Genomic DNA, 11,786 nt, shown 5'->3' on the forward strand with positions numbered 1-11,786 from the left:
ACATCTCAAAATCTGTGCTTCAGTGGCTGACCGTGATAATATCTTTGAAAAATATTGGAGTGCAAGAGGTCAAATGACTTTATTGTCAAATGCCTGGCATTAGAAAACAACAACATTAAACTAAATACTTCTTGCAGACTGGTAATGAAATATAGGTACTTTATGTACGAGTATAGAGAGAATATCATCGAAATGATAGCCGTCCAAATCTTGGATTTAAAATATCGGCATCCTAATCAATTCAAATGAACAAAAAAGAAAATGTAAATTAATGTTAAAAAAATACATAATGAAATTTTAAAAAAGAATATTCTGCGACAAAATTTGGTGGCTATAAAACGACAAAAATTTATTGAAAATAAATAATATACACTGAATATTATAGAGATGGTGATTGATGATGTTCAGTGAAGATTTTAAAATGGTTGATGCAATTGTCTGAAAAGTCTTTTCAGGAACCTTTAATTTTCTGAGTATCTCCAATGTAAATTTGGGAATTGTTCCTCGCGCACCAAACATAAGTCCAATGACATTCCAATCTTGAATATTATATTTATGACTGAGATCATCACAGCATGGAAGGTAAATAGCGCGTTTCTCTTCATGTACCTGCTTTGGTTGATCTTCATTAATTTCGAACCTTACAGTGGGGTCAAGAATGAGACCAGTTTTTTTATCTCGGTCAATTATTATGAAGTCAGCACGCCGTGTAGATCCTTCCGTAGAAAGACATTGAACTTCCTCATATACTTCGTATTCACCATGTTCCCTTAATCTGTTAGCAATTATTGAGTGGACTGTGTTATGTCTGTCAATTCGCAGTAATGGTCAAAATATCAGGTTGCAATAAGTGTCTTTTTTTTTTTTTAAATTGGTCATCCTATGTCTAAACAAAACTTTTCATTAGAAACGTGCAAACAAAATGACAGTTTCATGTAGGGCTACATCTATGCATACAAAAATATATAGTGTTTAAAGTGTAATTAATATTTATAAGTGAACAGCATATTCTTATGTCATTTAACATCAAATTAATTTCAACATATTCTGTACTGTATTAATGAACTTGGTAGACTAGCACTGCTGATTGTGTTGTGTGCCACAGCTGGGGATATTCGTGGTGTACTTCCTGGACTACACAGTAGGCTCTGCGTGGTGGATCATGGTGCTGTACCTACTGGAGATCGTGGCAGTGTTTGTGGTGCGAGGCCGGCCGTACAGCGGCGAGACCATCGTGGCCACCCTGTTCACCCGCAGTGCTGGCTGCCTGCAGACCTGGGCCGCACCCATGCTCGTCTTCACCTGGAACGTCATCCTGCCCATTGCCCTCGTCGTGAGTGTGATGTCATTGTTATTGATACTGCCAGTACTTGTGTTAGCATACAACTGTCATACTACTGCTGATCACACATGAAGAGCGCTTGATATGTTGCTCATCCTATGTTAATCATTGCCGCAGGTACTGTGCATTGTGGTGTTCAAGAACGGCCAGTTCCGGGACTTGTACAACTGGCGCAATCAGTCTTACCACTACTGGCCTGTGTGGACGCGCGAAGTGGGCTGCATGCTACAGTTGATGCCCATCATAGTTGTCCCACTGGTGTGCATCATTCAGAGCTGCCGCTACCTGTCAGATGGGCCCCCTGACATCTTGGACGTAAGTGAAGACACGGCTGATAGCTAAGAGTTCAGTAACTGTAATACACGATAAAACATTAAAGGCAGGAACAGACAGTGCTAGCCATGACTGTTTCTTGCGTGGTTCTAGTCAAGAAGTGAAGTCTCACAGTCATGGAGGGACTCCTTTATGAAAAACCGAAATGTGAAGCAAGATTGTTGAAATTTTACTTCAGACACTGAATATTTACCACAATGAAATGATACTCATCATTCATTCATTATTAGCAATACAGCCCATGAAGGGCCTGGGCTTCCTTAATCAGTAGAAACCATTCATCTCTATCTTGAGCCCATTGTTTCCATCTCTTGCATCCAACTCTCCGCAGATCATCCTCCACATCCTGAAGCCACCTCAGCCTTGGTCTTCCTCTCTTCCTTAATCCTCCTGGGTGTCCATATAATGCCCGTTTAGGTAGTCGGCCTTGTGGCATACGTTCAAGATGTCCCAACCATCTAAGTCTGCCTCTCTTAATGAAGGAAACTATATTCGGCTCTCCATACAGTTCCATTAGTTCTTTATTTGTTCTACTTCTAAACTGACCATTTTCAAAATGGGGACCATATATCTTTCTCAGGACTTTTCTTTCCCAAACTGCTAGCATATTTTTATTATTTACTGTTAAAACCCAAGCTTCCCTAGCATATGTAACCACTGAATGATATTCATAGGACTAGCGAAAAAGAAAGAATCAATGAGATCAGCATCCCGAAGAGTGTCTCCAGGATCAGTCATTGTCAATAAGACTTATTTCAATCTAGAAATCCAATAGTATTTGTATAGCAATGTAACGTGTCTACATTCATGACAGAATCAGCTGTAATCATGCCATGGCATCTGCCATTGGGTGATAGAGAACTTGTTGCAGTTTATTGTGACACTCAAGATAACAAAAACAGATAGGTGAACGAGTGAGTGTGAGTTTAAAAATAAGGGTGATTGAGTGTGAATGAGTGAGTGTGTGATTGAATGTGTGTACTTAAATAAATGTGTGATAGGATGATTGTAAGCAGGTAAGTGAACGTCAGATTGGATGATTGAGTGTTAATGGGTAACTGAGTGTGTGGTTGGATGATTGAGTGTGAGTTGATAAGTGAGTGTAAGATTGGATAATTGAATGTTAGTGGATAAGTGAGTGCAGTGTTGCCAGACGTCTTGGATTTCTCAGGATTGTTCTAGATTTTAATTGTGTCTTGTGTCAAATTATATTTGTTCCAGAATGTGAAAAGAATTAGAAAAATATAATTTTTTGCTCATTTTTTTAACTTGTTTTAAAATTCCCTATTAATTTTTTCAAGAACCTGTTCAACCTATATTCAACGTCATCATCAACACCGCCTGGCATCTCCTATCAGATTGTATTGAAATAAAAACGACAGTACTATAATATGTATTAGGTATTATACAATATCTCTGTTTGGAAGTTGATTTATTATTCATAAGATTTAAACACTGTATTATACATTTTTTCTGTATAGATCAGGCTGTAATGTAACATTATTTTTTCAGGCTTTATCAATAATTCAAAGGAAATTTCATAATCTAGCAACAATGTAACAAAATTAAAAGTTCAGGCTGTATATAATTATATTATTATGATGTACCAAAGTACATGTGGTGTGGATAGAGCATCAGCACATAGACCTGAAAGCCCGAGTTCAAATCCCGGTGCTGGAGAGAATTTTTCTCTGTTCCACTCATCTTTCACCTATATAATTAGTTGTGTTGTAAATTGAATTAATTGAAATGTGTCGTCATGTTAAGGTATACAGTATCATCACCTGTCCTGGATTACTGATGGGAGAATCTGGCAACCCTGAATGAGTGTGTAATTTGGATGATCGTGAGTGGATAAGTGAGTGTGATATTGGATGATTGCGAGTTGATAAGTGAGTGTGATATTGGATGATTGTCAGAGGATAAGTGAGTGTGATATTGGATGATTGTCAGAGGATAAGTGAGTGTGATATTGGATGATTGTCAGAGGATAAGTGAGTGTGATATTGGATGATTGCGAGTTGATAAGTGAGTGTGATATTGGATGATTTTCAGAGGATAAGTGAGTGTGATATTGGATGATTGTGAGTTGATAAGTGAGTGTGATATTGGATGATTGTGAGTTGATAAATGATTCTGATATTGGATGATTGTCAGAGGATAAGTGAGTGTGATATTGGATGATTGCGAGTTGATAAATGATTCTGATATTGGATGATTGTCAGAGGATAAGTGAGTGTGATATTGGATGATTGCGAGTTGATAAGTGAGTGTGATATTGGATGATTGTGAGTTGATAAGTGAGTGTGATACTGGATGATTGTCAGAGGATAAGCGAGTGTGATATTGGATGATTGTGAGTTGATAAGCGAGTATGATATTGGATGATTGTCAGAGGATAAGTGAGTGTGAGATTGGATGATTGTGAGTTGATAAGTGAGTATGATATTGGATGATTGTCAGAGGATAAGTGAGTGTGAGATTGGATGATTGTGAGTTGATAAGTGAGTGTGAGATTGGATGATTGTGAGTTGATGAGTGTGATATTGGATGATTGTCAGAGGATAAGTGAGTATGAGATTAGATGATTGTGAGTTGATAAGTGAGTGTGATACTGGATGATTGTCAGAGGATAAGTGAGTGTGATATTGGATGATTGCGAGTTGATAAATGATTCTGATATTGGATGATTGTCAGAGGATAAGTGAGTGTGATATTGGATGATTGCGAGTTGATAAGTGAGTGTGATATTGGATGATTGTGAGTTGATAAGTGAGTGTGATACTGGATGATTGTCAGAGGATAAGTGAGTGTGATATTGGATGATTGTCAGAGGATAAGTGAGTGTGATATTGGATGATTGTCAGAGGATAAGTGAGTGTGATATTGGATGATTGCGAGTTGATAAGTGAGTGTGATATTGGATGATTGTCAGAGGATAAGTGAGTGTGATATTGGATGATTGTGAGTTGATAAGTGAGTCTGATATTGGATGATTGTCAGAGGATAAGTGAGTGTGATATTGGATGATTGTGAGTTGATAAGTGAGTGTGATATTGGATGATTTTGAGTTGATAAGTGAGTGTGATATTGGATGATTGTGAGTTGATAAATGATTCTGATATTGGATGATTGTCAGAGGATAAGTGAGTGTGATATTGGATGATTGCGAGTTGATAAATGATTCTGATATTGGATGATTGTCAGAGGATAAGTGAGTGTGAGATTGGATGATTGTGAGTTGATAAGTGAGTGTGATATTGGATGATTGTGAGTTGATAAGTGAGTGTGATACTGGATGATTGTCAGAGGATAAGCGAGTGTGATATTGGATGATTGTGAGTTGATAAGCGAGTATGATATTGGATGATTGTCAGAGGATAAGTGAGTGTGAGATTGGATGATTGTGAGTTGATAAGTGAGTATGATATTGGATGATTGTCAGAGGATAAGTGAGTGTGAGATTGGATGATTGTGAGTTGATAAGTGAGTGTGAGATTGGATGATTGTCAGAGGATAAGTGAGTGTGAGATTGGATGATTGTGAGTTGATAAGTGAGTGTGAGATTGGATGATTGTGAGTTGATGAGTGTGATATTGGATGATTGTCAGAGGATAAGTGAGTGTGAGATTGGATGATTGTGAGTTGATAAGTGAGTGTGATATTGGATGATTGTGAGATGGTAAGTGTGTGACTGCCAATGTCTGAAGGCTGTCGTTCTCATTGCAGCGAATTCAGCTGCTGTACCGTCCTTCAATGGACTGCCAGGACTCTGCAGAGCTGCCCAACTCTCCCACCAACTCGGCCACTTCTGTGCCCCCTGCAACGAGCACTGCAGCCACCACAACAGCACCCGACACCACCGTCACAGCCTTTGAAGACCCGCCTCCCAAGTACACCCCACCCCCGTCCTACACCACTGCCACTGGCGCCAGGTAATGTATATTTATTGAATTAATTTTACTTATAATGATATGTAGAAGATATTGTCGTAGTGCAGGGCTGGGCACCAAGAGCGATTTCTACTCCCTCACGGGGAGCCATATGACTTCTCTTCAACCCCTTTCTTCCCCGCTGAACACCGCGCAGCGTTGATGCCGTGACAGATGAATATTAAGCGTCCGTGTTTAGAGTTTGGATTCGCTCCCAGTGCCCAGCCCTGTCGTAGTGAATGTCATGTATTTTAGTCTGCACCATTTCCATTCGCTCCCCCCCACCATGATTGGACAATTGGTACTTACTGTTGTCACGCCAGGAGAAGGCGGCTGAAGTACTTAGACGGGACGGAGGGGAAACAGTCGCGCATGCGCACCGCGCTGTTCACTGCAATATTCCTGTTTCACAAACATCTACTGCACGTGTCTATGAGTCTTTGCGACTTTGTGAAAATAATAGTGGAGTTTTTACTGTAGTGTTTTATTAGTTTCAACAAGACAATTGTTTTCAGTATACCACAAATCTTGTATTGCTTTAGTTATCCTTTGCTTTTCGTGTTAATAGTGTTGATAATAATACGGTTAATAGAATTTATGTTATTGTATACTGTTATTTAGGTTTATAGCAGTTTTTTGTTTATTGTAAATATGTCGACAAAGAGGAAACAAGGATTGACAATCTATAGCGAAGAAAGGAATATTATTAGAAGTGCAAAATAATTCTGTGATGAAGAAAAAGAACAACAGTGCCTTTGCATTCCTCTTCCGAAACCTACAGCAAAGGTAGAAAAGTACTCTAATCTATCCACAAGAACAATACAGCGTATAAGGAATGAAATGAAAGACTGCACAGAAGAAAGTGCGTTGTCGACACCTGAGGGAGAAAAAAAATGTAAACGTCCAGACTACCGAAACACAAATGTAGATGGCTTCGACGGGAGATTGACAAAAAAGATATAATTGAGAATTTTTATTTGAAAAAGAAAGAGGGCCACCGGCGTAGCTCAGGAGGTAGCGTGTTTGCCTGCTGATCTGCAGTTGTGCTCGGAGTGAGTTCGATTTCAGTTTGCGCTGACTACCTGGTTGGGTTTTTTCCGAGGTTTTCCCAAGCGGAAGGCGAATGTCAGGTAATCTATGGCGAATCCTTGGTTTCATTTCGCCAAATACCATCTCGCCATCATCAATTCAATCGACACTGAAGAAGCTAGTAGTTATTACAGTGTCGTTAAATAACAAGTAAAAAAATAGTACCAAGCTGCAACAAACGTCTACCCTTTTACAAGAGAAAATTGATTTGAAATGAAAGACAACATTAGGACGAATACTGAAGAAAAGGGATTTCAGGTGGAAGAAGTGTGCAGCAAAAAATAAATTGAGGAAAAAACTGTAAATTAGAATACGTGAAGATATCTACAGCAAATAAGAAAGCTTAGGAAAGTGGAGAAACCGATTTTGTATCTGGACGAAATGCGGATAGATGGCCTACCAATTTAACGTTTCCCAAGTGCTGGCACGATAAAAAATGTTACGGGAGTTTTGACTACCGTAAATGTGTCCAGAACACTCATTGTTGTTCATCAGGATGGGGGCGGTGGGGCTAATGGCTTTGTTGAGAGATTCGAGTTAATATACACGGCTGGAACATAAACAGACGATTATCATGGACAGATCATACTCCAGAAATTTTGAAAAATGTGATAATGATACTCATAGCGACAACACCGAAGATGCGGAATCTTTTATGTCTGACTCCGTTCCCGTGTAGCCAAGTAAGTGGACGAAGTTTTCAGGTCAGAGTGTAGCGTGAAGTTCCCCCGTCCCGCCTATCTACTCCCCATGCCAACTCGTACGGATAGAGAGAACTTTTATCGTTCATATTTTCTACACAATCTTAAAAATTTCTGGCACTAGCTTATTTATTGTATTTCCAATGGGGGTTAGCCCTATTTTACATATATATGTTAGGGTTATAGTTTTACTATTATACAAGTGGGACTTTTGCATCGCCACCCATTGTCAGAACTTCATCATAAGTGTCCACCATTTTGTTCGAGTTCTGGTATATCTGACACAGTGTGTGTGATGGAGTCCTTCAACTCGTCAATTGTCGTAAATTTGCTAAAAAACTCTTTTTCCTTCAGTTAGTCTCACAACCAATAATCTGCTGGGTTAGCATCTGGCGATCTAGCAGGCCAGGTTACAAGAAAGTGCCTAAAAATGTTACCTAAAAATTATTTTACAGGAATAAATACTCGTATGTGAAGAGGTACATCATCCCACATGAATATAATATTTTTAATGTTTCCATTTCTCAAGACCGGTATAGCACAATTTTTAAGCTTTTTCAAATAACGTTTACCATTTTCAACCTACTGCTGAAAAACTGCGTCCACATTCGTAATATCATTGAATAAGCCAGATACGAATTTGGGGAGGTAATACCATTTCTTTGCACAAATAATAATTAATAAAATACACTTTTACTTAAATTAATTCGTTAAAAATATGTAATTACAACAAAACAATAAAAAACAGACCACCTCTGTGATATAAGGGTCAGCATGCTGGTCTCTTACGCAGGGGGTCCGGGTTCGATTCCCGGTCGGATTGAATTTCCTGGTTTAGGTTTTTCAGGGTTTTCCCTCAACTGTAAGGCAAATGCCAGGAAATTCGGGCCACAACATCTCTGAATATCACCGGCCTCATTCATCACTGAAATCATATTCATAATAAATCAGTAACATATGAGCCGTTCAGAGCAAAAGTGGTGTAAGTCAATTGGGCAATGAGGTTTAAAGTAAAAATTCTGTAAAATACAGCGCAAAGTAGCAATTAATATGTTCTTCTTGCTATCCACTGACTACTAATAGTTTGAATAAAATGAATATTAATTGCTACTTTGCGCTGTATTTTACAGAATGTTTACTTTAACCCTCATTACCCATTTTTGACTTACACCACTTCTGCTCTGAACAGCTCATATATACAGTCGCCATCTAGTTCACAACAATAGAACCAATCTCAACAGTAGTATACAGGCCTTCGGATTTCATCCAAAAGATTAACTCGCGATATGACCAAAGATGTTAAAGCAAGTATAAATAACAGCGAGGGGGGAGGGGAGAAATAAAAAAAAATAATAAAAAAAATAAAAAACAAACAAACTCGTTGTTATGGCGATGCAAAAGAAAAACATTTGTTGTGTAGTAAGCCTGTGCCAGGACTTTTAAAATTATGTAGAAAATGAAGAAAATAAGAGCAATTAAATGGTGTGTGGATAAGCTTCAGGGCTTCTACCGCGTTGTCTTGGTGTTATTGGCTGACGTTTCGACCACTGTGTTGTGGTCATCTTCAGAGCAGTTGTTGGATAAGGAAATAGTACATACTATGAATGGCATTAAAATTGGAGGAGTTCCTTGTGGTACAAGGTGTGCAAATATATGTTGGGTATTATTAATCCAACCAAATACAGTAGTATGAAACTAACTCTAGTCTGCCAGCTCGTATATATATAGTAGTCTCGATGGGGGGGGAGTACTTGCTGTGATAGGTCGTAGGTTCTCCTTCTGGCATCTGATTGGTCCTACGTTGTCCAATCCGGTTGAGGTCTGTATGAAGGGGGGAGTATTCATATTAAATACTGGCCCTCATAAGGTCCGAAAGAGTGACCCTGATACCAATCCGGTTGGAGTCTGTGTGAAGGGGAGTATTCATATTAAATACTGGCCCTCATAAGGTCCGAAAGAGTGACCTTAATACCGTACCCGATGTCCAGATGAAGGGGGGCGCCGCGTACATGTGGAGACCTGGTTTCTCGTTCCTAAGTATAGGTCGTAGGTTCTCCTTCTGGCATCTGATTGGTCCTACGTGGTCCAATCCGGTTGGAGTCTGTCTTGATTGGACCACGTAGGACCAAGCAGATGCCACAAGGAGAACCTACGACCTATCACCGCAGTACTCCCCCCATCGAGACTACTATATATATATATATATATATATATATATATATATATATATATATATACACACACACGAGCTGGCAGACTATTTCCTTATAGCCAAATTGGCTAGTCTCTTATATGAGACAACTTATCCTGCCTAAGGTATTCCGTGGTTTTCCTAAGGTGTAAGATAAATGTCGGGATGAGTCCTATAAGAAATAGGCCACGGACCTATATGCCCTTCCCCATATATATTCCCCTTTTCTTGTAAACGACGTATGCCCTAGTTCAGAACCTATAAATGTCTATTAAATGTGCGAGGTCACTCAATTAGTCGCAATTTGAAAGGACAGGGACCTCTCAAATTGCAGATTTAGATTTCACGGCGCTTCTTCCGACGGCCTTCACATGCCTTGTCATCGAACAACAGATGACAGCATCTTGCCATCCTACCGGCAAACACCAGCCATCTCCTCCTTGCCCCGTCCCGTGATCACTTGATCAAATCTCCGTCCCCCTCGCATATGTGGTACCTAAGAGGTTACGTCCAATTTCGGCTTCCCCTTCAAAATTTTCTAGAGCTCCTTCAGGGGAGCAGCGTAACCCGGAGTGAGACTAGTGGCCAACAGGCTTGGAGCTCACATATTTAGTTTTGTACAGCCCCCAATCCCTTGCAAGGACGCGATTTGCGTACCTTTTAAATTTGTTCTCCCAATTCTCTTTCGATTTTTCCATTTTTTCGACTATTTCCTTATCCAACAACTGCTCTGAAGATGGCCACAACACAGCGGTCGAAACGTCAGCCAATAACACTAAGACAACGCGGTAGAAGCCCTGAAGCTTATCCACACACCATGTACACCAGCCGCGGAAGCCTACATGAACACTTAAGAGCAATTAAAGTTGACTGTCACTTTTGAAAAACCCTATAAATGTGTTTGTGGTTGGCTACAGGATCGCCAAGCTGCTGCGACGGAGTCTAAGACGCAGTGTGCGGCGCCTGACAGGTGTGCTGGGAGATGGCAGCACTGGTAACTCCCTGCCCCCACCCCCCGACTACGCCGCGGTGCTGGTGGAGATGAACCGCGATGGACAGAGCGGCTCCACTGCTGCCGCCGTGCCTGAGCCGCCGGGCTCCGCCCCCTCCACGATGGCGCGCCCCTCTCACACCTCCACCATGACGGCGGCTGACGTGGCGCAGATCCTGCGCAGCAGCCTGCGGCGCACCGTGCAGAGGAGAAGGGACGTCGAGGGACTGGTGGAGGGCGCTGTTCCCATTCACCAGGACCACCCGGGGTCTCCCCCTGCATCTAGACCTGGACTGGACTCCAAGTCCGAAGCTGAGAGCACGTCTGTGATATGAAGCATCCGTCCGTACCTTTCCTGGGACCACTGTCCGCGGTCGACCCTCGGTTTGACAGGCCTGTGATTGCCCATTATCCTCATTTCGCACAGGACTCCGAAAGAATGTAAAAATAAGGAAAACCATCATTACCATCATCATCATCGTGATGTAGATCAATCACACTCATTGCTCAGTCAATCTCATTAAATCTGTGAAATTGTATTCTAAAATGAATTGTGTTTAAATTTTTGCACATGGATGAAATTTCTAGTATGGTTCGGACATGCATCACTAGCAGTTTGTCCCATATTTCATCAGTGCCAAGCGTCTCAATAGGGTCTTCTCTGTCTCTTTCTTAATGTAAGAGTGGAACAAGTGCGGACCAGTTTATCTCAGATGACCGCGATGTTTGAATGAATAGATCAGCCATCTGAAGATCAATGCATAGAAACTGCTATAGAGAAACATTTCAATATGTTCTAATTTAAAATAATTGTCAAATCGTAAGATATTTCATTTACTTCTTTAAATTATTGAAAACGTTATGAAATAGTATTGATAGTTATTATTGTTATTATTATTATTGTTGTTATTATTATTATTATTATTATTATTATTATTATTATTATTATTATTATTATTATTATATTAATATAATGTCTGTCATAAAAATGCGTATTTTAACAACCCACAAGTTTCATTGTATGCTAATAAATAATTATTTAATTACATTTTATTAAGTATATAAATGTAAAAGAGCTACCGGTACATACTAGTACCTAAAGTGATTTATCTAGTAATGAAGTATTGTGCTTAAATAATTACGTATCAAGTATGATTCTTTATACCGTACTTCATGTTTCTTCTTTCTATTAATTGGTGCAAATCAT

General features: G+C 39.8%; 1 protein-coding gene across 1 annotated transcript in view; it reads left to right on the forward strand.

Moving 5' to 3' along the window:
• Nucleotides 1-11,411, forward strand: part of bdg (sodium-dependent transporter bedraggled) — a 182,446-nt gene extending 171,035 nt beyond the window's left edge. The window contains exons 11-14 of the mRNA XM_069824801.1: nucleotides 1,106-1,333; nucleotides 1,460-1,657; nucleotides 5,405-5,610; nucleotides 10,506-11,411. Coding sequence (XP_069680902.1) covers nucleotides 1,106-1,333; nucleotides 1,460-1,657; nucleotides 5,405-5,610; nucleotides 10,506-10,914 — 1,041 coding nt within the window. The 3' untranslated portion in view covers nucleotides 10,915-11,411. The remainder of the gene's footprint in view (nucleotides 1-1,105; nucleotides 1,334-1,459; nucleotides 1,658-5,404; nucleotides 5,611-10,505) is intronic.
• Nucleotides 11,412-11,786: the final 375 nt, after the last annotated feature.

This window comes from Periplaneta americana, chromosome 4 (genome assembly GCF_040183065.1).
Source record: "Periplaneta americana isolate PAMFEO1 chromosome 4, P.americana_PAMFEO1_priV1, whole genome shotgun sequence".
NCBI lineage: Eukaryota > Metazoa > Arthropoda > Insecta > Blattodea > Blattidae > Periplaneta > Periplaneta americana.